The sequence below is a fragment of the Lynx rufus genome, unplaced genomic scaffold (genome assembly GCF_022079265.1).
Source record: "Lynx rufus isolate CCGP_SWC_20201006 ecotype Redwood Valley unplaced genomic scaffold, mLynRuf1.p SCAF_8, whole genome shotgun sequence".
Classification (NCBI taxonomy): Eukaryota; Metazoa; Chordata; class Mammalia; order Carnivora; family Felidae; genus Lynx; species Lynx rufus.
In genome coordinates, this window is record NW_025814896.1 from 50,885,623 (window position 1) to 50,912,759 (window position 27,137).

The following is a 27,137-nucleotide window of genomic DNA, read 5'->3' on the forward strand; positions in this document are numbered from 1 at the left end:
ATCTCCATCCTCCAGTCTACCTTGATCATCAGTTCCCTGCTCAGTGAATAGTCTTGGATATACAGCTCCTGAAGTTTTTGGCAATTCTCCCTGGGAGAGGAGGAGAAAGAAAGAAGGACAAATTTAATAATAATATGGGGAATTTAAATTTATTTATTTCCCACTGGCTTCTTCTGAGAATGGAAGTCTCCATGGGCCTGGGGAGGGAGCTGTCATGGTGGCCACCTGGGGCCTGTATTCGAATTTCTATTGAGAATCTCAGTTTTGACCAGTTTGTGTTCCAACTGGGCATGGAGTTCTGTTGCTGTAAACACTTGAAAATCTCCAGTTGGCCTAACCCAAGGTGACATTTAATGAAACTGATTTCTGAAGCAAAAGTGGTGAGCTAAGGACCCATGGAGATGTAGAGACCCTGCCTACTAGCCCAGGTACTGTTCCAAGAGTTGTTGTCTCCCAGGAGGTCCCAGCTGACTGAGGTGCCAATAGCAGACATATGGAAGATCCCTAATTAACACTGGTCTTCCTTGGGGAAAGGCCTCCACACCTGAAAACTTACACCCATGAGTTACACCACTCTGCAGAGAAGAGAGAATGGCATGCAGTAAAGAGTTATGCAGGATTTGACACTCCTCAGGAGGGAAGAGAATGGGCTTCCAGATGGGGTGCTGAAGCCCTAGTTGCTCTAACTTCAGTCCTGTCAGTTTAAATCTCTGCTCCTGAATGAGCCAAATGGTCAGGGAGCCTAGAAGTGCACATTTAGGGCCCAAAGAGTAATACTTCTAGGGAGGAGAATTTTAGTTCGACCTAAGAAAGGAGCTAGGTAGGAAGTGAGCATCCCACCACTAGGACATGTGAGTCAAGGTCAGTGTGCCCTGGTAGGAAGTGACGAGGTACTGTAGGAGCTCAAACCATAGACTTCAATCCTGAGAACTGAAGTGTGAAGGGGAAGTTCCCACAACTCTATGGAGGGACTCCACTAAGCCTTAAATTATTTTCCTGGGCCACCTGGATCCAATGGTCCACTGGCCTGGACTGTCATCTTAGGTCCTCAAAGCTGGTGGTGATGACGCAGTTGGTCACACTTTAGAAATGGCTGTGAGTGGCCCAGACAGTGGGTGTCAGGTACTCATGGACAAGCTTGTTGCTCTGGGGAAGATGACTGGGCATGACCTTTTTAAAAAGCTCCTAGAGCAAGGAGAATGTCATCTGGTGCAGCCATAGCACAGCTCAGCAGCTGTGGTCATCAACTGTCCCTGACACAGGTCTCTGGTCATAATTGGAACTTTGGATCCTCAGGGAGTTGAGGATATTGCCTAAGTCCTGTGGAAGTCCTAGTTTTTTTTCTCTGCCCACTGAGGGCACACAGCATGGGATGACCCAGGACCCAATACTGGTGGGGAAAGAAGGCATTTGCACTCACCCCATCTTCACTAACTCCAAGACCTAAGAAGGTGGCTCATGTTGACTCTTCCCAAGGGGGCATCTTTCACCCAATCTGATCACCCTCTGCACTCTTTATTGGTCTGCACATTCCCCTGTGACAGCTAGAACCATGGCCTGTACTTCCTTGTAATTATGTGTATATCAGGTATCTAAGAAGTAGTAAGGCTGCTGAGCCTACTGGGCAGATGGGTGGCCACCAGTTGGGACAGGTCCTGCCTGGATTTCTATGTGTTCTACCTCATTTAATCTTCACAGCCACTCTGTGCAACAGGTGCTATTAGTTTCCATCTCTACTGATAGAAGTAGACAGCAAAGGCTTGGAGGTTAAGAAAGTTACGTTTGTCATATAAAGGGCCAGTGGTGGAGCTGGGATTTGAACCCCGTTCATCAGAATGCAGATTAAAGCCAGGAATATCTGGGATAGCTGAAGGCAGAGGGAAGGCCTTCTCCGCCTCTCCCTGAGAACCTAGCTGTTCACCGCATCCTTAACTGCTCTGCCACCAGCTGGGGAGGGAAGGCCATGAGGTCAGGCTTCTCCTTAATTGGTCAGTTCTTTCTGGACACAAACCAGGGCCAGGAGGCCTCTGGGGTTAGAGCTGATTCTACCTTTAGGAGGCAGAGATGGAATTTTGACTATAGCTGATAGTCTAGGTGACTTCAGCTCAGTACCAGGCATTCATCCTGGAGATATTTGTTTTTGCACCAGCACTGGAATGGTTGATGGTGTAAATTCTGGCTCAAGCACTAGGGCTGGTAGTAGAAATAGAGCTGGAGCAAGCTCTAAACTCAGAGTCAGCCCTTGTTCTAGCTCTGCAGCTTGCTGTAACTCTGGATCTGGCACTGGAGCAGGACAAAGAGGAAGGTTCTAACATATAACTGACTTTCCATGTGTCTTTCCAACAACAGGGGGAAAAAAATCTCACTTTCTCTTAAACAAGACCCAGCACATGAACTGCACAATACATAGTTTTACCAGACGGCCGTTCCCCCTACCCTGTTGGTTTGTCTCAATAGGCACTAGGTGGTCCAATTGTACCATGAAGAGGGAGTCGTGGTACTTCAGATCTAAGCAAGTCAGATTGACTTGTGAATATGCCACCTTTAGTTTTAACCAAGGACAGTGGCAGGAGTCACCAGTCATCCTGGAAGTGTTGATGTGACCAGGTACCCAAGAAGGGAGAGATGGTGCTAGGGGGAGTCATGTGTAGAGTCTGAGGCTTGTATTTTCATTTCACACCATACTTCCACAGCCCTCTACTTTGTGTCTGGGGACGAAAAGATGTCCCCAACCCCACTCCCAACCACTTTGTGGGAGTCCTTGCCATGAAAGTCCTAGTCATGGAGCGGGTCTAATGTTGATCCTATTTGAGTCTTGTCTTCCCACTGACAGTCATCTCCTGAAGGGCCTGGGCATAACGTACCACATCCTCTATGCAAATGAGCATCAGGATTGAAGTTTGAGGCCTATTTGTGAGATGGCTGCTCACCACACCTACTATTCTGGGTCACAGTTGTGGTAGTGAGGAGAAGTGGATATGGAGAGGAGCAGGCAGAGCAAGATGGGGCTATGGAAAGGACGGGTCTGTCAGGGTCTGTCAGGGCCTGACTCAACTAAGCCTCCCCTCTGCTTCCCAGGGGCCAAGGACCCCATTAACAGCTGACTTACTTGCTCATGCAGCAGCATCCCTAATATCTCAGCCACCATGGTAATCAAACATGTTAGATCAGAGTACTGTCAGTTACTCCCCAAGCACAGACCGTATACCATTCCACTGTGTCTTGTGGAGACATTAGGTCATCTTTCTAAGTTGAAAGAGCAGTCCCTTTTTAGTTGGTCCTATGTTTCGCCATCCCAGTTTGAAGATGGGAAGATGCACTCATATCTAGAGAAGGCCATGGAGGCATCACATCTAATACACGATGGTCATGACTGCTTATGATGTATATTGTGACTGACTTTCAGACTAGAATTGGACTGACTTTCAGACTAGAAATGGAGTCTGCTCCATTTATTGAATTGTTTGAACGTCTGTGGAAGTGCCTGCATGTAGTAGCTGTTTTACATATATTATGTAAAAAATGAGCCCAAACCACAACCTTCCTAGATATCTCAGTGGGCTGGCATTCCTTTTCCTATCCCCAGAGATGCCTAATCTGACCAACACAAGGTCAAGATCCAGTACTAGCTGGATGGAATCTAAAAACTTCTTTGCAAATGGGAAAACAGGTGTCTCTCCATGTACTTTTCTGATTTCAGAAAAGCCACAGGACACCAAGGGGTGAAACGGAGCTTCTTCATTGGGGAGAAATAAATAATAAACATGAAGAAGACCCTTCTGCATACCCAGGAGCCAGGTAAGGACCCCTTATGACTTATCCCATGATTTCCTACACTAACCCTATGATGTTCATTCTCTTCCCACCTCACTTTTCAAAAGAAGGAAGTGAAACTCAGAGAGGTGCAGTGACATTTCCCAGAACCACAGTAAGCAGAAGACTCACTGTAATTCTATCTCGGAACCACACACTCACCTGTTAAATAGATGGTCCAGGATATGTTAGATGGTGTTGGAGTAATGACAGGGGTCCAGGAATGTGGTGATGTAGGAGATGTTTCTGCATGGTTAAACTGGAGCCAGGTATTCAAACACCACTGTGCCTGCCTGTAATGTCCACATCATGCCTCATTTAGGCACAGGGTTGACTCCTTTTCACAACAAGTAGACATGAGGAAAATATGGTCAGTGGTTTCACCAAGAGCCACTGGAAAGATCTTTGGAGCTCAGACCGTAAACTCCCATCACCTCATGAACTTGTGCAAGAGGAGGAATCTGAGTGCCTATGCCAGGAAAGGTTCTAGGCTCTGAAACTACATTTTTATTTTGTGGGAATGATAAAAAATTGGTACATTCAAGGCATTTTTTTGCTGAAAACCATAGCACCTCCTTGTATTAAGTGACGTATTCCAGTGAGTTATCAACAAACTTCACCTTAGAAATTGAGAAACAGAGGCGTAGGGATTTTAAATGGCTGCTCAAGATAATGCAGGTCAGAACTGAGACATTTCCAAAGAATAAGCTGCATGATATTCCTACTAAATGACTGCATCTTTATCAACTCCTGAAATGGATTGGAATGATACACAGAATCCACATTCCTCGAAGGCCCTACAATTTCTTAGTTTTGAGTTTTCATTCTGGGTCCATCTCAGTAATCTTGGGGCCCTGGGTGTGGGGACCACTCTGTGTTGAGTTACCCATACCACTGTTGGCCATTGTTGGTGTCCTGATGCAAGTGCCTCTTGTCTAGGGAGATGGAGTAGTTAAACACATTGTCTAGCTCCTTGACAGTGTCCTGAGTGGAGCTCTGCAAAAAACATAGCCTAGAATCTAGCCAGCAGGTATCAGAGGCCTTCCACTCAATCTGTGGTTTTAAGTTAGCAAACTAATACAGTCTGTTAGGACACTGTGAAGATGGACCCTGCAGCACTGCTGAAATGGCAGCAGAACTGAATTGTGTCAAGGTCCAAGAACACTGAAATGCTGAATCACTGGCAAATGAACTCCCTTGAAGGATATTATGAAAATGAGTAAGACCATAGCTCCTGACCTGGTGGGCCTACAATGATTTGATTTGTTCTGTGAGATGATGAGTTGTAGAGAAATGTATAAAATACAATTATCCTAACCTTCTATTTTATATAAAATATCATATCATGTGTGAGAATTTGTAAGACTTGAACAAAGCCTACAAGGACATTTGATGGCCTGGATACTTTGGTGGGCAATTAAAACAATGGAAACAGTAACAAAACACAAAGATAACATAATTTTTCCTACTTTTGCAACAAATATGTGAAAAATGTATTTCTACTCTACCACACAGCTGGTGGTTTACTTGGGGAGGTCCAGATTGCTTTGGCAGTGGGCGTGTGAGATGCTCAGTGGGAAAGCCCTGGGAGAGTCCCAGGAAAGTCTCCAGATTTGAATCTGAGCTCTGATCCTGCCCCAATCATCTTGGAATCCTGTGTGTCAAAGCCATTCTGCTTTTTTTTTCACCACAGACCAGCTCTGATAGTGTTGTTGACCTATCTCTAAGGAGATATACTAGTGGAACCTATCAGGTAGCACCTCAGTGCTCTCCTAGTGAAGTCTGCAAAGACGGTGCATGGTAGCTGGGCCAGGAATCAAGGACATGTCTGGACTATACCACTGTGGGGATACCCCCAAGAGAAAATCTGTTCCCCAGTTCAGGCACAATCATGCATCCACAAAAATCTCTAGTCAGGGAGGGAACAAGATGAAACCTCTAGGGTTCATGATTAATGTATGGGTAGAGGAACTCACCTTCTCATGCACCAGCTATGACTATGAATGACAAATGCAGCAGGCTTCCAATACCTAACCGCTTCCTCCTGTCCAGGAAGTTCCCTCCTCTCATCGCCTGCCTTCTCTCTCCTCAACAGACATATGTGATGTGGGGAAAGGGGTGTGGGGAAGCCCAGATGAGATCACAATTCTGTTCTGGCCTGAGATCACAATTCTGTCTTGGGCTAATATTCTGTGTTACCTTTTGGCGCTTCCTTCCAAATGCCTAGAGGCATCAGGGATGATGGCTGAACCAAGGTCTACAGTGAAAAAAAGATTCTCCCTCAGGGCTTCCCTGAGCCCAGACCCTCTGAAACTAGGGATAAGACATTGCAGCGTCTTGCTTTTCTCAGTGTTTCCGCTCAAGTAAGGTGGATAGGGGGGTTGTCTGTAGATTGTGAGTGTTTGGTTACCACAATTCTGACTTCTGTTCACGTCTATGAAAGGTAGTAGGGTCACTTTTTAAAGATGCCATTACCAATGCCCCTTCCTTCAATCACCTTCCTTCAAATTCACCTGTGGGCTGTTGACGACTCACCCTCCTCCCCCATGTTAACACCTTGACCATTCAAAATTAGCCTAATCATCCCTTTCACAGCTTTCTGAAAATGTAATGAGGGTCCTAGCTTTGAGGAGCCAGAGCTACATTCAGACCTTTTTCTTACCAGTTCTGTTTCCTGGGAAAATCTCTGTGTTTCTTAGGTCCTTTCTACGTGTCCAAGCTTGCACAGTGGGGATCAGGCTAGAGTTTACTTTCTAGGGACCTCATCAGGTGTATCTGAAGTAATATCTAGAACACCTATGGGATGGTGCCACGTGTATTAAGGCACAAACTGAGCCATTGAAGAATTACAAGAAGGGTTTGTACTATTACTCAAAACAGTCCTTGGTTATAGCAATGTGACATTGGGATAAATTCCCACTTGGCTCATTTTTCAAATGAGCACCATGAGGGGTTTTAAATAATGCAAATTCAGATATTGTCATCCTCTGGCATAAACCTGTTGAATTGTTTCCTGTTATACTTAGGATGAGACCCACGCATATCATCTTAGCCTATGAGGTGAGCTGCCTCCACAATGGCTTTCAGTGATCCCCACCCATGGTATACACATCCCTTGAGTGTTTAGAAATAGGCTTCTGATTAACAAAATACAGCCAGAGTGATGGGAGGTCATTCTAAATTTTAATTACAAAAAATTATCTCCCTTCTTACTCCCTCCCATGTGTTCTTCCTCTTCATCTCTATCTATGTTTTTATCACTATCTCGCCGTCATTTCCCTCAAGTTGGGGAATCAAACCCAATGTTTGGAGCTGCTCTGTGTAGAGGCCCACATAGGAGGGAACCAACAGAGTGCCAAGGCCAACAGACAGAAAGGAACTTGGACTGTCTGTCCAAACTGCATCCTATATCCTTTGAGTGATACTGAGAACAAATCCTCCACCAGTGGAGCCTCAGCTGAGGCTGAAGCGCCAGCCTGTGAGCTACATCGAGGCAGAGACACTGAGCTAAGCCATACCTAGATCACTGGTCCGCACAAATTGTGAGTTATTAAAATATATGTAGTCTTAAAATGCAATGTTTTGGGGCAATGTAGTCAGAAAGGAGACTATAACAGCCTACCAGGCCCAGAATGAGGTCCTGCCATGCTTTCCTTTCCCTCCTCTCTCCTGCCAGGTTCTCTCCTGGCCAACTTTCTACACTCCTTTGGTCAAACCAACTTCTGGCTGTGAGTCTCAGCACCCATTGTGGCTTCTCTCTGACACACTGCTCCGAGACTTCTTCAGGGTGGCTCCCTCTTGTCATTCTGGTTCTAGCAAGATTCTCCTAGTGACACTTTAAGACTGCCCTCCCCAACCCTCCTTCATTGCACCCTGCAGTGTTTGCACTACACCACTTTCTCTTTTCCTTCACATATCTTTGCTTTTGTGCTCTTATCTATCTCCACTTCAGACTGTGACCTCCTGGCAAGCAGGGACAACTGGGTTACGTTCAACCCCTCACTTGGGCCCACTAGGATTCCTGGCACAGGGTGAGGGTTTGGCACAGAGTTGTTGAATGAACATATGGGAAGATCTTGTGCCCCTCTTTCTACTTTTAACAAACTCAAATAGTGGAGGTGAACACTGCTGATAAAGGGAGATGCAAGTTGTTTCTGAGGCAGGGGGTGGGGAGAGACAGCCAAAAAGACCTCTGCCTAAAGGCACAGTGGGCTCTAGAAGTTTAAGGTGTATAACATAATGACTTGGCATAAACATATTGTGTAATGGCTACCACAATAACTTTAGTTAACATCCACCACCAAAAATAAATATATACATTTTCCTTTGTTATATTTTAGGATTTAGTACCTTAGCACCTTTCAAATATATCACATAGCATTAATAACTTATAGAATGTTGTATGTTATATATCTCCACAAAACTGAACAACAACAACAAAAAAAAAACACCACAGAAAACAATAAAGGAAAAAACTGCCCCAAAACTCAGTGGACATAAAAGACATGAGCCTGCCTTCCTCCTGGAGGTCAGCACCAGCACTGCATCCCAGGCAGAAACGCAACCAAAAACAGGCATCTTTATTTGAGTGTCTGCATAACAGAGACTATTCAGACCCCTAGGGTAAAGGAGCAGGACCTGAAAACTTCCAGGGCTGTGAGAGGGACATCAAGAACCTCCCTTGCTCTCTGATTCCTATCCACCCCCACAATGCCCTCTTTACTTGTGAGACATCCTAACTTCCAGATGAGAACTCTGAGGGTACAACAAGCACTGATCTTGTCCTTAGACACTGGTATGAGTGCACAGTACTCTGGCATATTCTTCTTTATCCCAAGCTCTTATCCACACAATCCCTGAAGCCTCTGTCAGTTCTAAAGGATGGTCAAGGAGTGTAAATCATTTTCTCAGGTTCTCAGTGCACAGTGAGTCATCACTGGAGATCCAAGGCCATTAGGAACTTTATGAGCATATGAAATCCTTACAGTCACCAACAGGAAGTTACTTTATATAGGAGGACACTGAACTTTTTATCATATACCCAGTCTACCCAAGGCAAGATGGTCTCATCTTAGCTCCAGGTATCCACAGATGTGGAAGACAAGACCCCAGTCCTGACTTCTTCAGGCTGCGCCAGGGACAGCCCTGAACTAGGTAGAAATCTAGAAGTGTAGGGATCCCCTCCCCATTTTTGAGCTCCCAAGCATGAAGCCAGGAGAATGGATACCCCTGTTCCATGGAAGAGCTGCTTTCATGCTCCTTATCCTCTGCCTCATGTCACTTACCTGGTTTCTACTCTTCTTTGATTGTACCTTCATGGTCCTCACTTGAGAAGTCAATATGAGCTCTTGTGCCTGTGTACATGTGAGGATGCAGGGATGAAAATAACCCCATATGGGGAGGCAGTGGGCAGGGTTCCTAGGATCTTAGGGTCTCTCATTTCTAAAATAAACCTGAAGGGAAGGGTTGAGACTTGACCAAGGAAGCTGGAGCTTGGCCTAATCTTCAGATAACCTCCTGTGGGATGAGTCAGTACCTACTTCTTTCTGGGCCACAATTTCCCAATTGTACATCAGGATTTAAGATGTGGAACAGCATAAGCAAGTGATCAGCCAGGGTAAGTTTTCATGCTCAATTAGTACTGAATGGGGTGTGAGTGTGGGGCGCTGCTCAGGTAAGCATAGGTACAGAATGCTTATTATCACAGGGGTGCATTAGGGGACAAGCCACTAGTCAACAAGGCCTCATTTCAAGACTGGTAGACAACAAAAGCCAGGTGCCCTTCTGAGGAGAGATTAGGCATGTTGTGCATGCATAGACAGCATATCCATCCCTTTGGTCATGAAGTAAGTCTCAGTGCCCTTGCCCCCTCCTCGTCCAATGACATTCTTTCTCTTTCTATTAGAAAATAACATAGATGTTGGCCATGTAAAAGCATCAGATATGAGAATTATCCAATCTGCCTTCACTCTTATCTCTGCCACTATGCACAGGGGAATATGTCCCAGAGAAGTGACCTCTCTTGTCCAAGGTCACCCAGGAGAGAGATACTCCTTTTTCATTAGGAAACAACAACAACAAAATCCTAAAGGAAGGTTATGCAACTTAATCTTGAAATTACCACTATGGCAGTTCTTACATTATCTGTCTTTTTGCTCCAACATCTTAGCATGTGGTCCCTATCATCAGGGCTGTCCACGGACCAGGATGGCAGTTGGAGCTTCAGGCTGGATCAACCACCCTGTCTTCATTTCAGACATCAGGCAGGAGAGTAGAAGGAGAGCAAAGCAGGCCCTCCCAGCTGTGTCATTTCTGTTTGAGCAGCCTCCCCAAAGTCCCACAACATGCTTCTGACCACAAAAAACTGACCTGAATTTCATCTGGTCACTCCTGGCTTCAGTAGACATTGGGAACATTGCCTTGTAATTTTCTGAATGGCTGCCTGAAAAGAAATCTTTCTCTGTATAGATTAAGAGATAATGGAAAGGTGGAAACTACCAGAAGTTGAAGAGGAGAAGAGGATGTTATCGTCACACAAACTGGGCTTTTGTTCACTTTCCATAGCCTCTCTTTTCTATTTCTTTATCCAGCCACAGAAATAACAAAAGTCTTGCTTTGAAAGCAGAAATTTGAGTGGAATCCCTGCTTTCTGTTCCCACCCGAATGACCAGAGGCACTAAATGGCTTCCATCTGACTGTTACTTGTAAGTAGTTCTAAGCAAATCCTTTCTATTTCATACAAGGAGTGGGATGATTCTAAGGTTGTAGCGCCTGTTAGGTAGACACCGTGTTCCTAAAGAGCTGAATCAAATTAGGTTTCTATAATTCAAAATAATACAATGTTTTGACACTTTTTATTTTCCAATAATATATACTTAGAACCTACCTGGTGCATATTATTAGTTATGATAATCTTCACAAAACAGAATAATCAAATGGTAAATAGTCAAATGTTATAATTAACTAAACATTGATGGAATTAAAAATGTATCTGGATGTGTTTTGATAGGAATTATAAAAGTCAGAGAGGTTGACTTGGTTGAAGTAACAACACCTAAACAAAACTTAAAATAGGAGAATCTGTAGATCTGCAGTCAGTACATGATCATGTGTATTAAAAAATCAATCCAGTGGTGCCTGGATGGCTCAGTCAGTTGAGCATACAACTTTAGCTCAGGTCATGATCTCATGCTTCATGAGTTAGAGCCCTGCATTGGGCTTGTTGCTGTCAGTGAGGAACCCACTTTAGAACCTCTGTACCCCCCCCCTCCAACTCTCTCTGCCCTTATCCCACTCATGTTCTCTCACTCAAAAATAAATTAAAAAAAAACATTAAAAATCAATCCATTTGCGTAACCTATATTAACAGGGCGGTAAAAGATTCAATCAATTAAAAATAACAGTGAGTAAACTAAGATTGTTTTAGTGTGATATTCACTATACATTGTGGTATAATGAGCATACAGTGTTATATTAGTTTCAGGTTCAACAAGTCTGTATAATTATATACTTGGTGATCACCACGATAAGTGCAGTCACCATCTGTCACCAAACAACGTTACAACTATCTTATTGACTATCTTGCCTGTGCTATACTTTTCATGTCTGTGATTTATTTATTTTGTAACTGGAAATCTGGAGCTCTTGATCCCTTTATCAACTTCACCCATCCTCCCACCAACCTCCCCTCTGTTGTTTTTTGTATTTAAAAATCTGTTTTTTGTGGGTTTCTTTCTGCTTTGCTTGTTTTGTTTCTTTATTTTTTAATATAATTTATTGTCAAATTGGTTTCCATACAACACCCAGTGCTCATCCCAAGAAGTGCTCTCTTCAATGCTATCACCCACTTTCCCCTACCCCCCACTCACCATCAACCCTCAGTTTGTTCTCAGTATTTAAGAGTTTCTTATGGTTTTCCTCCCTCCCTCTCTGTAACGTTTTCCCCTTTCCCCTCCCCCATGGTCTTCTGATAAGTTTCTCAATATCCACATATGAGTGAAATTATATGGTATCTGTCTTTGACTGACTTATTTCACTTAGTATAATACCCTCCAGTTCCATCTATGTTGTTGCAAGTGGCCAGATTTCATTCTTTTTCATTGTCAAGTAGTATTCCACTGTATACAAAAACCACATCTTCTTTATCCATTCATCAGTTGATGGGCATTTAGGCTCTTACCATAATTTAGTTATTGTTGAAAGTTTTGCTATAAACACTGAGGTACATGTGCCCCTATGCGCCAGCACTCCTGTATCCCTTGGGTAAATTCCTAGCAGTGCTATTGCTGGGTCATAGGGTAAGTCTATTTTTAATTTTTTGAGGAACCTCCACGCTGTTTTCCAGGGCAGCTGCACCAGTTGTCATTCCAATCAACAGTGCAAGAGGGTTCCCGTTTCTCTACATCCTCACCAGCATCTATAGTCTCCTGATTTGGTCATTTTAGCCACTCTGACCAGCATGAAGTGGTATCTCAGTGCGGTTTTTATTTGTATTTCCCTCATGAGGAGTGATGTCGAGCATCATTTCATGTGTCTATTGGACATTGGGATGCTTTCTTTGGAAAGCACCTGTTTTTCAGGTGTGGAGTTTGGTGAGTTCTTTTTTTTTTTTTTTTTTTACATTTTATTTATTTTTGAGAGAGAGAGAGAGAGAGACAGAGCACAAGTGGGGGAGGGGCCGAGAGAGAGGGAGACACAGAATCTGAAGCAGGCTCCAGGCTCCGAGCTGTCAGCACAGAGCCTGATGCGGGGCTTGAACCCACGAACCGTGAGATCATGACCTGAGCCGAAGTCAGTTGCATAACTGACTGAGCCACCCAGGCGCCCCGGTGAGTTCTTTATAGATTTTGGACACTAGCCCTTTATCCGATATGTCATTTGCAAATATCTTCTCCCACTCCATCACTTGCCCTTTAGTTTTGTTGATTGTTTCCTTTGCAATGTAGAAGTTTTTATCTTCATGAAGTCCCAATAGTTCATTTTTGCTTTTAGTTCCCTTGTTTCTGGAGATGTGCCTAGTAAGAAATTGCTGCGGCTGAGGTCAGAGAGGTTTTTTCCTGCTTTCTCCTCTAGGGTTTTGATGGTTTCTTGTCTCACATTCAGGTCCTTTATCTATTTTGAGTTTATTTTTGTGAATGGTGTAAGAAAGTGGTCTAGTTTCATCCTTCTGCATGTTGCCGTCCAGTTCTCCCAGCACCATTTGTTAAAGAGACTGTCTTTTTTCCATTGGATATTCTTTCTTGCTTTGTCAAAGATTAGTTGGCCATACTTTTGTGGGTCCAATTCTGGAGTCTCCATTCTATTCCATTGGTCTATGTGTCTGTTTTTGTGCCAATACCATGCTGTCTTGATGATTACAGCTTTGTAGTAAAGGCTAAAGACTGGGATTGTGATGCCTCCCATTTTGGTTTTCTTCTTCAATATTACTTTGGCTATTTGGAATCTTTGGTGGTTCCATACAAATTTTAGGATTGTTTGTTCTAGCTTCAAGAAGAATGCTGGTGCAATTTTGATTGGGATTGCATCGAATGTGTAGATCGCTTTGGGTAGTATTGGCATTTTAACAATATTTATTCTCCCAGTTCATGAGCACGGGATGTTTTTCTGTGTGTGTCTTCTTCACTTTCCTTCATAAGCTTTCTATAGTTTTCAGCATACATCTGAAAACATCTTTTACATCTTTGGTTAGGTTTATTCCTAGGTGTTTTATGCTTCCTGGTGCAGTTGTGAATGGGATCAGTTTCTTTATTTGTCTTTCTGTTGCTTCATTATTAGTGTATAAGAATGCAACTGATTTATGTACGTTAATTTTGTATCCTGCAACTTTGCTGAATTCGTATATCAATTTTGCAGAGTTTTGGTGGAGCCTATCAGGTTTTCCATGTATAATATCATGTCATCTGCAAAAAGTGAAAGTTTGACTTCATCTTTGCCCATTTTGATGCCTTTGATTTCCTTTTGTTGTCTGAATGCTGATGCTAGGCCTTCCAACACTATGTTAAACAACACTGGTGAGAGTGAACACCCCTGGCGTGTTCCTGGTCTCAGGGGGAATACTCTCAGTATTTCCCCATTGAAGATGATATTAGCCGTGGGCTTTTTATAAATGGCTTTTATGATGTTGAAGTATGTTCCTCCTTTCCCGACTTTCTTGAGGGTTTTAATCAAGAAAGGATGCTGTATTTTGTCAAATGCTTTTTCTGCATCTATTGACAGGATCATATGGTTCTTATCTTTTCTTGTATTAATGTGATGTATCACATTGATTGATTTGTGAATATTGAACCAGCCCTGCATCCCAGGAATGAATCCCACTTGATCATGGTGAATAACTCTTTTTATGTGCTATTGAATTCGATTTGCTAGTATCTTATTGAGAATAAAGAAGGAGGTGTGGAAACAGAAACAAAGATAAAGTTACCCAGACAGAGAAATTAAAGGGCTTGATTATTCCAGACAGAGAAAGGAAAGTAAAGAAGTAGGTGTAGAACATATATCAAGAGAATGGATTAAAAATGTCTGCTTAAACAAACCAACAAACAGAGTAACCAGACTAGAGGAGGGAAGAGATTTGAAAGAGAAAAGGAAGGAAGAATATAAATAACAAGAATTGTCTGAGAATTAATCCAGGCAATGCAGCAGTGCTGGTCTGGAGAAGGGGGCTGTCTGGTTCCTCAGTGTCTATCGCACTCCAGTAGATACAGTTACCTGGCACAGAGGAGTGTGGTTTGGTGTAGATGGGTCCCACTTCCACTGTGGACTCTGTGAACTGATCCCTGAGGCCCCACGTTGCTGGTGGTGGGAAGAAAAATGACGACCACCCCGCAGTCTCTTCTCCACAGACCTGGTGTCCCAAATCACTCTGTTCAAGCTGTTCTCACTGTGCTACGGGTGCAGAGGACGCAGTCTGCCTCATTCCACCAACTCCCGTGCCCCAGTGCTTGGCTAGGATTCAAACCCCCCTCTCTGTGCACCCTGATACTGGGGAAGTGTCTCTCCATGCCACCCAATATGTGGTCCCAGCTGGTTTTGTCTTATCCTGCAGCCCTTCAGGAAGGGGATCGTTTTCTCCTACTGCAGACAGCGCCCTGACCTAGCCACCAAGCCTGGGGTTGGCTCCCCTCCTCCCCAGGTGTGTGAACAGGGCAGCCAGCTCCAGTCTGGAGAAAGTCCCACAGTTAGAGATGGGATCCCTCTCTGTCCCAATCGGAGGTTTATCTCTTGTCCACATACAGCCTTAAGCTTCCCCAGACTCTCTTTCCCCTTTGTCTCTCCCCAGACTCTCTTTCTCCCTTTGTCTCTCCACGGAAGGGGATCCCTTCCCTCTGTGCCAACGTGGCCCATTGTATCTCTCCCAGTTCACAGTCACCCACCTATGGCCCCTCAGGTTGTCCCAGTGTCTCCCTGGTAGCAGCTTAGTCTCTTTTCCTCCCAGACTCAAAGTCATTTGGCTTCAAACTTCAAAAACTTTTCTGTGTCTTGACTGTTGAAAATAATGCCTTCTGAACATGGAGATGCAGAGATTTCTTGGACATATTGTTTTGTTTGCAATGGATATGTTCCCAGAAGTGGAATTGCTAGATTATGTTCTATTTTTAATTTTTTGAGAAATCTCCATACTATTTTCCATAGTGAGTGTACCAACTTTCTATCCCCCCAATAGTGGACAAAAGTCCCCTTTTCTCCACATCTTCACTAGCATTTATCTCTTATCTTTTTTACGATAGCTATTCCAATTGATGTGATGTGATATATCAATGTGACCTTGGTTTGCATCTTTCTGATGGTTAGCTACATCAGGCACCTTTTTATGCACCTGTTTGTCTTTGTTTATACTCTCTGGGAAAATGCCAGAGCACTGTACACTGCATCTGGGGTCCATGGACAAGACCAGTCTGCACTGAACCTTCAGGGTCCTAATTGGATATACAATGGTGGGTGCAGAATCACTCTTCTGGCTGAGGTGAGGGTGATGTATTAGTAAAGAGGACACCATGGGAGTGGACAGAAAAAAGAGTAAAAGGAGGCATCTGAAATCCTTTGCTTTGGAAGCTGAAGGTCCTGTTCTTTTGCCCACGTGACTCTGGAAAGCCACTGCCTTGAGGATACCCAAATAAAGGTATCCCTTTTTTTGGTGGTATGCCTGCTTGGGGCTATAATGCTAGAGCTGGAGAACAGAATTCAAGAATCTTCTTCCATGATACCCAGGGTGTTCTGCTGGAGGAACTGGAGCATGAAAAGTCATGTACAGGCCATTGTGGTTGTCCTCCTGCCCAGAAACAACTTGAAACTGTTAGCAGCATTTCTCTCTTCAGTGTATGTGGTTAAAAGGGGAGATGGGCTCCAAGACCTTGTCATTTATTTATTAACTATGCACTAAGCTTTTAACCTGATGCCAGTACCTTGTTGGGCCCATGTGTGGAGCTGAAAATACCAAGAGCCACCTGCCTTCCAGGAACTCACAGTCTAGAGATAGGCAATAGCACAAAAGCAAAGGCATGTGAAAGAAAAGAGCAAATGATGTGTGCTATGAATGAAAGCTGGAGAGTCATTGGATAGGAAGGTATGAAAGGCCTCACTGGGGATGACATTGCTGGGAAAAGAATGACAAAAGGGAACTAGACTTGAACAAGTCATCGTGCAGTGTGTCAGAAAGAAGCTACCACTGCTTCACTCACTAACAGAAGCCAGTTTGTCCAGAGGAGGTGAAAAAGGCAGCCAGTGTGGCTGGAGGGAAACTAGGAGGAGAGCAAAGGGGAGGGAGGAGGGGCAGGGAGAAGTGCTGGGGCCTGGTAGAAAGTTATCTGTTGCTCTTCTGTTACTGCATTGTCCCAATACCTTGCACTGTAAAACACATATATTTAATACCTCACAATTTTTTTTGTGGATGAGGAAACCAGGCACATATTAACTTGGTTCCCCAGCCTCAGGGTATGTCAGAAGGTGCAGCTGTGGCCTCAAATGAGGCTACATTGGAAGAAGATTTTCTCCCAAGTTGACTCATATGATTCAGGATGCCATTTGGACTCAGAGCCTGGGTTCCTATGAATCTTTCAGCCTGGACACTGCCTCAGTTCTCTGCCATGTGGGCCTCTATATAATGGCTGCTCAAAACACTACTTGATTTTTGGTTCAGGGATAAAGAAAAAGGTAAAGGGAAAGAGGAGAGAAATGGTACATGAGAGGAAGTAACTAGGAAGTGAAAGAATATTTGAAATTGAAACTTAGACATGAGTTTCCATCACATTGGCTGTATCCTATTGGTCAGAAACCAGTCGCTAGCCACTTAGCAGTTACAAAACAATATACCACAAGTCAGCATGGGGAGCCATTTTGAAGGCTGCCCCTTCATAGATTGAAATGAGACAACTGAGTCTCATTCTAAATACAACAGGAAACAATTGGTTTTACTACCATTCTACCCCATCAAGAACCCGTATTAAAATAAGGCCAAGAGGAAGAGTGACTGTTCCATTACTACACTGATGTCTCTTTTGAATAGTACTCCATGCCACATCCCACACCTTTTTTTTTAATTCTTCCATACTTAATTTTGGGCCTCAGATACACTGGATAACAGCCCACACATATTATAAATCTTATCCATTTACACCCGATGAGGCTCCTAGGAAGTATATTCTAGCCTGATCCCAACGTGCACGTTAGGAAACTATGGAATACTTGAGAGACACATTGAGTTAGGACATATAACTGGTAAAACAAACAAAGAAAAAAAGCTGAATTCCGTTCTGTATCCTCAAAATTAGGACCCTACTTGCATTTCCAGGGAGTTGTGGCTATGGCATTTTTGACTCATTGTTTACAGTTAAGGAGATGACATTGGACGAGAAAGATAAGCAGTCAACTACCAATAAGGGGTTCTAGATAGGTCTCATTTAAAGGAGGGCCTCAGGTACTGGAATCTTGAAAAAGTGACTTCACTTCCTTGGTGATAGGCTTCAACAGAACTTAGAACTCTGGTAACCAGGTGCCCAGATTCTAGAGATGGCCTGCTTTCCAGCTCACTTGCCCAGAGTCATTCTAGAGAACAAGATGTTCTGTTGCTGTATCCCCATTTTCAGGATATGTGGGCTTAAGAAAGCCCAGAGTGAGAAACCTTTATGTCACTGTAGACATCAGCTCAGCCCTCATCTCCGAAGCTGTTGGTCATTTGGCAGGAGGCGCTCACAGGTAACACAAGGCAGCTCAGGGCAGCCCACTGGACAGAGCATGCCACAACTCTGATCCTGCCCAGAGCAGGCCCACACCTCTTGCCCCTCATTGTGTGTGTATGTGAGAGAGAGAGAGAGAGAGAGAGAGGGAGGGGGGGCAGAGGGGACAGAGGACGAGGGCTATGCCCTTCATGAGCAGAAGCAAGATGTCAGGTGTTGAAAGCCTAGCACATCTCTCATGTTCATACCCCAGGTCTTGACAGGCAGGAGAAGATGATTTCTGGGGACCAAGTTCAACTACCTATATGTTAATTACGAGCCCTAGAGTTTCTTCTGGTTTCCTGCTTGCTGGGTGTCTTTACAGCTTCCCCTCTTAGCCTGTACTGTAGAGAACACAATTTCTAATGGGGATGTCCCCTTGTGGCAATGTCCAGGGAGGACCCTAAGGTCTCTTGGCCCGACTACGGGGCACTGTACTTGCAGAGCTTCACCCAGGATATCTTTGAGGAGCTGGTCCATGGCTTCAACTACTGCAGCACCCTAGATAAGTGTCAGGTGCAGAAGGATACCAAGAATCAGCGCTGCTCTGAGGTAAGAATGGGAAGAGGGTTTTTCACACCCAGGGCCTGCACATAAATATGGGGCCAAACCTGAGGCCCTCACATCATATTTCCACATGAGTGTCCCACAGGCCCAACCACAAAATAATCTGAATATCCAAACCTCTGCCACCAGCTATGTGGTAAGGTAGGAGGACACTCTTTACATATGTTGGAATGGTAGAGAATGCATGTATTGTGTATGTATTTTATTTTTTATATTTTGATAGAGAACATATTTAATGTTTTTAATTAATCATTTTTATTTATTTATTTTTGTTGTTGTTTTTACTTTTCATGAGGCCATGAGTATCTTTGCATTTTACTGCTGTTTTATTATTTTACCTACTTGCCCCAGATATCCTGGGTAGCACTCAGCTCCACTGTCCTTGCAGAACTTCTCCAAGCCCTTACATATCATCACACAAAACAGGGTGATTTAACACAAAATTAAGGGTGGGATGAAGCCATTCTATATGTTTCTGTAATGTCCTGTCTCTCAGAACACATTAAATTATTGTAGGCCCACCAAGTCATGAGCTGTGTTCTTATATGTCTTCGTAATATTCCATAAAGGAGGTTGTGTGCCACTGTTTCAGCCTTTCAAGTCTGTTGGAACTTGACAGGATTCAATTCTGTTTTCATTTCAACAGTGATGCAGGGAAAATCTTAAGTGTCCTAAAAGAATGTTTTAGGTTGCTAGATCTGCCATAACATGGGAGCACAAATTGGGTGGAAGGACTTTGATGCCTCCTGGCTGAGATACCTGCCTCTGTCTTTTAAGAGTTTCACCCAGGAAATCTTTGATGAGCTGCTCTAAGGATTAAACTCCATCTCCCTTGACAAGCAGCAGGTGCATCAGTCCAGCAACAACATCAAGTGCTGGTATAGGGTCAGAACAGGTCCAGATTCATGTCCTTTCTCGGGACCCAGAGATGATCAGGGTAAGCCCGGAACCCAGACTACAATTGACTGGCTCCCTGGGGCCTGCTGAAGAAGGTGGTTTCCCCCAGAAACTTTCTCCCTATCAGGAACAGACCAAGCCTCATTAGCTTAGAGGAAATGCAGCCCATGCTTTTGACAATTCTCAGGACTAACCTATATGATCTTGAGCAGCATTTGAAATTCTAACCCTCTGTTTTCTCATATCTACAGTAGGGGTGTTTGCTGATGACTCACTGGCATAATTCTCTTAATATAGGCTATTAAAAGAAGTGCTATTGTTGCTCAGCTAAGAGAATGCCTGGAAGTTACCAATGGTTTATCATTTCCCTCCTAAAACCAATTGCAATTTTAAGCCTAGAACCTTATTCTGTGTGGGCACTCAAGTCCCTTCTCTTTCACAAGTTCCCAAAGGGATGGGGGTCTCTGGTCTGAGAACCAGACCCTGATCTTCCTGGTAGTTCATGGCATTGAAGCTGACTACATGCCCCTCCTTGTCTACCTGGTGTTAAAAGGAATCAACTCTGTCCCTGGATGAGGCCTGTACAATGCTGAAGCTCAAGGAAGGCACAATGGAAAATTGTTTACAGTCCCTGCTACAATCACCTTTCCAGGATAGAAACACCTCAAACATCACAACCATTTTCTGCATATACCAGGTGTTCCCCATGGCCCAATTAGTCCTGGGACAGCAGTTCAAAAGGTGAGTGCCTGCCTCATACACAGCACAGGGGTGAGCCTCCCATTTACTACTTGTGTATCTTGGGAATGTTACTGCACCTCTATGAGCTTCACTTTCCTCTTCTGGAAGTGGGGTGGTAAGAGGATGAACCTCACAGTGTTAACTGTAGGAAATTATGGGAGAAAACATGGCATGGGCTTATCTGGTGCCTGGCTCTGTAGAAAGGGCTGCTGGACATGCTGGGTATCTTTAGGTTTAATAGTTCTCTCTCTCTCCAGTGAAGAAGCTCTCAACCTCAACCCTCACAGGCCTGTGGCACTTCTGAATTTAGAAAAGCACATGGAAAGCAGAAGTTGTCCTGTTTGCAAAGGACTTCTGAGATTCTATCTAGCTGGGCTTGGTATTTTTCCTTTATATGGCCAGACTAGGGCTTGCTGGGGGACAGGCAGAGGCACCCATGGCCCACCCAGTTATCTGGAAAGTACTGGTTGGGTTAATTCAATCAACAATATATGTTAATCACCTAGTAATGCAGGCACTTTTCTAGTCACTAAGATAATTCAGTGAATAAAGTAGACACAATGCCTTGGTGTCAATTCTAGTCAGAGGGTAGGCAATCACTGTACACATCATAACCACTCATGTCCTTGGTTCATTATATGTGACATTTTCATGGCGTCCTCTGGGTATGAAAGGATTGTCCCTTATTTGACCATTATGACAGACTACAAGACCAAGTAAACATGAGTGGGTCTTCAGGTTCAGAAGGAGGGCCTCCTGCATCCACAGAGCAGCATAAGAGACTATAGGGGTTGTGGCTGGAGGAGGACTTTCAGAACCATGGAACTCACAGATCTCGTGATTTCCATAGGAGGGCTTATGTTTGGGCGCTTCCTGTGAAGAAGCAAATGAGTCAAAGAGAGCTGTGGATGGGGCCCCAAAACTTCTGGGAAGCAGAGCACAGTCTGGGTTCAGTTGGTGCCTAAGAGACCCATCCCTTCCACTGTTCCATCTGGCTCTGCCTGCTTCTCTCCATATCTACCTCTGCTAACCACAGCAACTAGGGCCAAGAACAGAAGGTGTAGTGAGAAGACTGCTCATAAATCGGCCTCAAACGTAAGCCCTATTACTGGTCTGTACTGAGGATGGCGTTGACTATGCCCAAGGCCGTGGTGAGAAGAGTATCAGTGAAAAAACCAGACTCACACAGGTTTTCTGGATGACTAGGCCTTCCACTGCAAAGGCGGGGTTGGAAGTGGGCTGGGCCATCCTCTGGGATCCATAGAGAAATAATGATGCTGTGGGAGTACAGTGTGGAATAAAAGGCCAGGCCTCTGATGCTTCTCCACACATGACTCTTCCCAGCACCCTCTCTCCCATCTTGAGTACATGGCCTGACCAGAAATTGCAGGATACCTGGCAGTCTCTGAATTTTACCAGTTTCAAAGTAAAGACAGCCTATGTGGATATGAAGCTGCATGACTGGGACCTGAAGAACCACACCACCCTTATCCTGGTGCATCAGGAAACTCTGGAGCCCACTGAGGCACAGTCAGATGGTAAAGGGGATTAAAATCTGGGAAGACTAACTGGGGTGGGGTTCATGGGCTGAATATTGTTTTGAAAGCAATGGTACCTGTCCTGTTTTTGGGAAGTCACCTGGAAAGTCAGTTATGTGGATGAACCTTTCTCTTTATCCTGATCCAGTGCCAGCCCCAGGGCTCCTTCCAGTTGCAGAGCCAGAAAAGGGGTCTACTATGGAACTAGAGACAGCACCAGTTGTGTTTCAACCATCATCTCAAGTGTCAGAGCCAGCATCACCTCCATCAGCTGTTCCAGAACTGGAACAAGTGTTAACATCTTCTTCAGCATATGTGCCAGGTCCACAGCTACAATCAGCTCAATCATCAGCTTTACTTAGAATTTTAACTCCAGCTCTAAAAATAGAGACAGAGCCAACTCCAGCGCCAGAGCCTTCCTGCCACTGGCATGTAACCCCAAAGAACCAGCTGAATGAGGAGAAGCCCAGCCTCATGGACTTCCCTCCCAAGCTGGTGGCAGAGCAGCTAACGTACATAGATGCGGTAAGAAGCTGGGCTCTCAGGGCAGGACAGGGCAGGGCACTTTCTACATTTTTGCCGTCAGCGAACCCAGACCTGCCTTTCCCTGATGTGGACTACTATAGTCCGGGTCCAAATTTCAGCTCGACCACTTATCAACCATGTTACCCTGCCAAGGTCCTTAAATCAAGCTTTCACTGTCCAGCTGCAAACTGTAGAGATAGGCACTGATAAGAATTGATGCAGAGTTACTGTGTAGATTAAATGAGCTTAGAACAGCTAGAAAAATGGGTAGGCCCTGGTCCTTCCGGTGGAGGAAGACAGCTCACTGGGTGCGGCCAAGTCCATGGGTCACCCACCCATCTTCCTTGGAGGCTTAACACCCTGTGCACTTATTAGGCATCTGACATGTACATAACTACCAGGGGAAACAGAGAAACCTGTGGTTGTAACTGTCATGGGGGAATGTGCATCAAAAGGAGAGTAGGACCAAAGGGAAAAACAGGTGGAGTGGAAAAGGCCCCCTTGTGAGGAGTCACATTGAACTGTCATCTAGAGGCTGGGGTTAGCAAGGATGACCAGGGTCCAAATTCTCTCCTTCCTTCCCTGCCAGTATTCACTCCTAGGTCTTCCTGTACTTGACTCCCTCAGCGAAAATAGAATGGAATGAAATCCAGGGATTCCAATCAGGCTCAGGCCACATTCTCAGCTTCAGGAACTAAAGCTCTGACCTGGTAACCTCCTACCTAGGACATTAATCCTGAATGTGAAATGGCTGCCTGAACACCCCTCCCCTCCCCACCCCATTCTCTAGGAGCTGTTCAAGAAGGTGCTGCCTCATCAGTGCCTGGGCTCCATCTGGTCCAAGCGGAATAAGCCTGGTAATGAGCACCTGGCACCCACAGTCTGTGCTACCGTCACCCAATTTAACAGTGTGGTCAACTGTGTCATCACCACCTGCCTTGGAAACCCAAGAATGATAGCCCAGGACAGGGCCATGATGGTGGAGCACTGGATAAAGGTGGCCAAGGTATTTTATGGGAGGCCAAGATGAGTCACTCTTCTGAGCCTTGGAAACTGATATTTCCTTTATCAATTCTCAGGGTTGGAGTCCCTAGTCTAAGCCCTAGGGTCTGCACAGTCCCTAGGCTCTTCCCTCCAGGGACATGCTGACCTTTACTTGCATGTCCCAATGGTGGAACGCTCAGTTCCTACCTGGCTCCTTCCTTGGAATGAGCTAAAATCTTCCCTCTCCCCAGCAGTGTTACTCTTCGGGTCTTATATGTGCCCTTCTGCAGGCATCTGGATATCTGTCATCTTGGAGGGAAAATTTAAACTGAGGGAGGCTGATACTTTACAGCAAATAGGACTCCTGCTACCCACATGACCACTCATTCTCTTCCCTCCCCAGGCCTGTCAAATCATGAGGAACTACTCTTCACTGCATGCCATCCTCTCTGCTCTGCAGAGTGCCTCAATTTACCGTCTGAAGAAGACATGGGAGAAAGTTTCCAGGTGAGTATGCCTCTCTCCATAGAAGGATCAGGGTGGATGAGGGATTTCCCATATGCACATTTTTTCCCCCTCAGTAACTGGGACCCTCCTGGGAGGCAGCAAACCCTGGCAATAGAACCTGGGCTGGTGTACAGGTCTATAACCCACCCTGGAGAATAGTCCACCCTGACTCCAGCTATAGAAATAGTTTTTCTTAAATATCATGCACTGAGTTGACCCAACTTAAATATTATCAAGTGCTTACTTTACAGCCACAAAACTCTCTGCCCAATTGAAACCACAACTGACTGAAACGGAGTTGCTCAATTAATATGGAAATGGTGGCACTGGATGACCCACGTGAGAGCTCCCTCCATGTCCTACAAACACCTTAGTTCTCAGAGGAATCCAGAGAAAACCCTAATACTGGCAGTTTGACTTTTTGGAGTACTCAAATAAGAGGGACTTACATTCAAGCCACATTATTCCTATAATTTTTTCTGCCATTTTTTCCTCTATTCAGGAAGAGCTTTCAAAAATTTAAAAAGCTGTGCACTGAAGATAACCCACAGAGAAGGGAACTGCTTCTGAAGGTATCATGGGAGGAGGAGGTTTGGGAAGAGAGAGGGTGGGGCCTGAGGGAACAGGGTCCTGAGTGGATGAAGAAAGACTGCTGTGTAGGGGAATGACATGAAGCATTCCTTGGGGAGGTGAAGCCTTTGGTATGAATATGGTTACAGTTTGGGGTGAAGATTCCATTGGGCGTGGAGCAAGTAGGTGCTGTTCAACCAGATGCTATAGACACCCTGTCTCTCCATATTAACAGCTAGTCCAGATGGGGACCTGTATACAGCTTGAGAGCCCAGAGGACAGCCCTCTGCTCAGTAGTGGGGTTGGGATGGATGGAGGGAAACAATAATGATAGTAATAGGACACTGAGTCCTCAGAAGACCATGTGACATAAGTGGTGTTCTCACTTTTCTCAATGAGAAAACAAGCTCAGGAAGGCCAGGCTGCAAGTTCAAGGTCACACATGGAGTGAATGTTGGAGCTGAGATTGTGCTAGAATCACTCACAGCATGCTTAAGGATAATGTAGCATTGGTACCAGCTGACTTGGGTCAGATGTCCAGGGTCTCAAGTCAAAGATGGTGGGGGCGGGGGGAGTGGACTGAGGATATTATGGTCTCAATGAACTTGTCCTTGACCCTGCAGGAGCGGCCATCTAAATGGGCCACCCTGATGATGAGCCTCCAGAGAGCCCAGAAAAGGCTGCAGAAGAAGGTGAGTGTTCCTGGGGAATAGAGCCTCCAGGGTGAGAGGAGAAGGGCTCCTCTCTGACAGCTGGAGGCCTCCATATCAAGACAGGTGGACCTTTCTACTCCAGCTCCTCCTCTTGTTGCCACAGCTTCCAAAACTCTTATTTTAAAGTGACTAGGAGGAGGGTCTATCCAGCTGGATGCAGAATGGATTTGTGAGTGGGGAGGGGCCTAGGACTACATACAATTTGATTTTCTAAAAGCAGGCCCTGGTGGTGATTAGGAGAAGTCTGATATCCTTGGAGGGTGAGGGTAAGGGGGAATTGAGAGGCGGCTGCTAGGGACCCTAGGTTGCTCCATGTGAGAACCTGGGGTGGACCAGGAGGCTAAAGCATTTTCAAGGGAGGGTCCCTGTGTGCACCTGAGAGCAGGGACTCATCCCACCCCTACCCCAATGACACAGGGTGTTGTCCCCTTCCTTGGCACTTTCCTCACTGACATGGTGATGCTGGACACTGCAATGGAGGACTATCTGAAGGTGAGTGAACCTCTAGATTGTGTAGGAGGGCCCAGAATCCTGAGGTTTGGGAGTGGAGAACCCCTGTAATGAGTCCTGAGACCTCAGGACTTGGCAAACCTCCCCTCATGAGAGCTTCACAGCTACCCCTGTGAGCTAGAGTTTCTCATCTCAATGATGAGTGAAGGGAGTTTGCACTTATGACACTGGTCGTGGTGCCCAAGACTGTCTGAATGCAAAGCTGCATGAAGTTTGTCTGAGTTGACCTCAGCCTCTCCCTCTCAGGCTGCTTATGGGGGGAGAGCAAAGTCAGGCACCTCCACATCGGCAAGCACTTACATAGCCTAACAGCCCCCTCCCCCCAGAGGCTTCAGCCTCCCCTTCTGTCATCAGAGAGGGTTGTGCCATAAGGTGCTTGACTGTCTACCCCATGTCGTCCTTTCTCTGGACCCCAGAGCGTGGCTTATATCCCAGTCCTGTTATCTGTGTATGGACAGTCTTCTAATGTGTCCTGGCACGAGAACAACATGAGAAAGGATGGGTTTAAGGAACAAGCAATACCAAGGGGCTCTTTCTGATGGACTTTGGCTATTTGCTTTCTAGGGAGATGAGATCAACCATAAGAAGAAAACTAAGGTGAGCACTTGTGGCACTTCCTATTAGGGAAGTGTAGGGGAGTGGATACCAGAGATGCCCCTGGGAAGAATATTTCTTGGCTGCATCCCCTCCATCACACATTTACTGGAATAGTTTGATAATGAAAAAGTGTAAGACCCATCCATCTGGTAAGTGAAGTCAGGGGAGTGGCATCAGGGATAACTTCCTGCAGGAGGAGGGGCTATTTATACTCACCTCTGAGAACAGGTTGAGACTGGATGAATTTTCAGGGAAGGAAGGCTGCCACATGTGCAAAGACCTAGGACTGGTCCCCTATCCCACTGCTCAACCCACCCAGGCTCTGTGTGCATCCTGTTCTTCTCTTGGCCTAGGAATACAAAGTAATGAAAGAGATCATGCTCCTCCAGGTGGCTGCAGATAACTACACTCTAGAACCGAAGGAGGAGTTTAGAGCCTGGTTCCAGGCTGTGGAGCGACTCAGTGAGGATGAGAGGTGAGGCCCATGAGGAGCTGGGCAAAGGCGTGGACTCTTTCTGGTGGCCACTCTAGGGATCCTGCATCCATGGCTCCCTGGGCAGCCTCAAGCCTTGTTTCCTTATGATCACTGGAACACCAGACTCCAGCTACTGGGAAAACCCTGGGAGAGACACCTGAATTGTAGCTCCTGGTCGACTCACAGGTGTCATTCTCTCTTTAGCTACATCCTGTCCTGCCAGCTGGAGCCCCAATCCTAGCTGACCAGTGAAACTCAAGAACAAGAAGAATTGGCCACAATCAAGCTCAGGACTGAGTGAATGTCCAGTGATAGTGCAACCTTTCCTCAGCAGGCTGGACACTTGCTGTGATGAACCCCATCTCCTTGACACTTCTTCCTCCCATCTATTTACCTATTTATTGGAGTGGCAATATTTATCTTAAATAGTAAAAGCTAGATTTGAATATTATATTAAAGCCTTCTTTTATAGCCCAGGAGTTTGGTTTGG

General features: G+C 45.2%; 1 protein-coding gene across 1 annotated transcript; it reads left to right on the plus strand.

The window, feature by feature from the left end:
- Nucleotides 1–3,764: 3,764 nt before the first annotated feature.
- Nucleotides 3,765–26,651, plus strand: LOC124503890 (ral guanine nucleotide dissociation stimulator-like). Its single transcript, XM_047069174.1, has 12 exons — nt 3,765–3,798; nt 17,895–18,003; nt 18,419–18,575; nt 20,041–20,228; nt 21,648–21,766; nt 21,915–22,291; nt 23,082–23,297; nt 23,679–23,782; nt 24,285–24,354; nt 24,976–25,044; nt 25,483–25,557; nt 26,526–26,651. Exons 1-12 carry the CDS (start codon nt 3,765–3,767, stop codon nt 26,649–26,651), a joined length of 1,644 nt encoding a protein of 547 aa, XP_046925130.1.
- The last annotated feature ends 486 nt before the right edge of the window (nt 26,652–27,137 follow it).

What these genes read in the sequence shown, in the direction of transcription:
- LOC124503890 (XM_047069174.1), top strand. Translation starts at nt 3,765, where the DNA reads ATGAAGAAGACCCTTCTGCATACCCAGGAGCCAG. An exon ending in TTGGCAGGAGGCGCTCACAG is followed by an intron (nt 18,004 to 18,418) that starts GTAACACAAGGC and finishes GGCAATGTCCAG; the next exon opens with GGAGGACCCTAAGGTCTCTT. An exon ending in ACATGGGAGAAAGTTTCCAG is followed by an intron (nt 23,783 to 24,284) that starts GTGAGTATGCCT and finishes TCCTCTATTCAG; the next exon opens with GAAGAGCTTTCAAAAATTTA.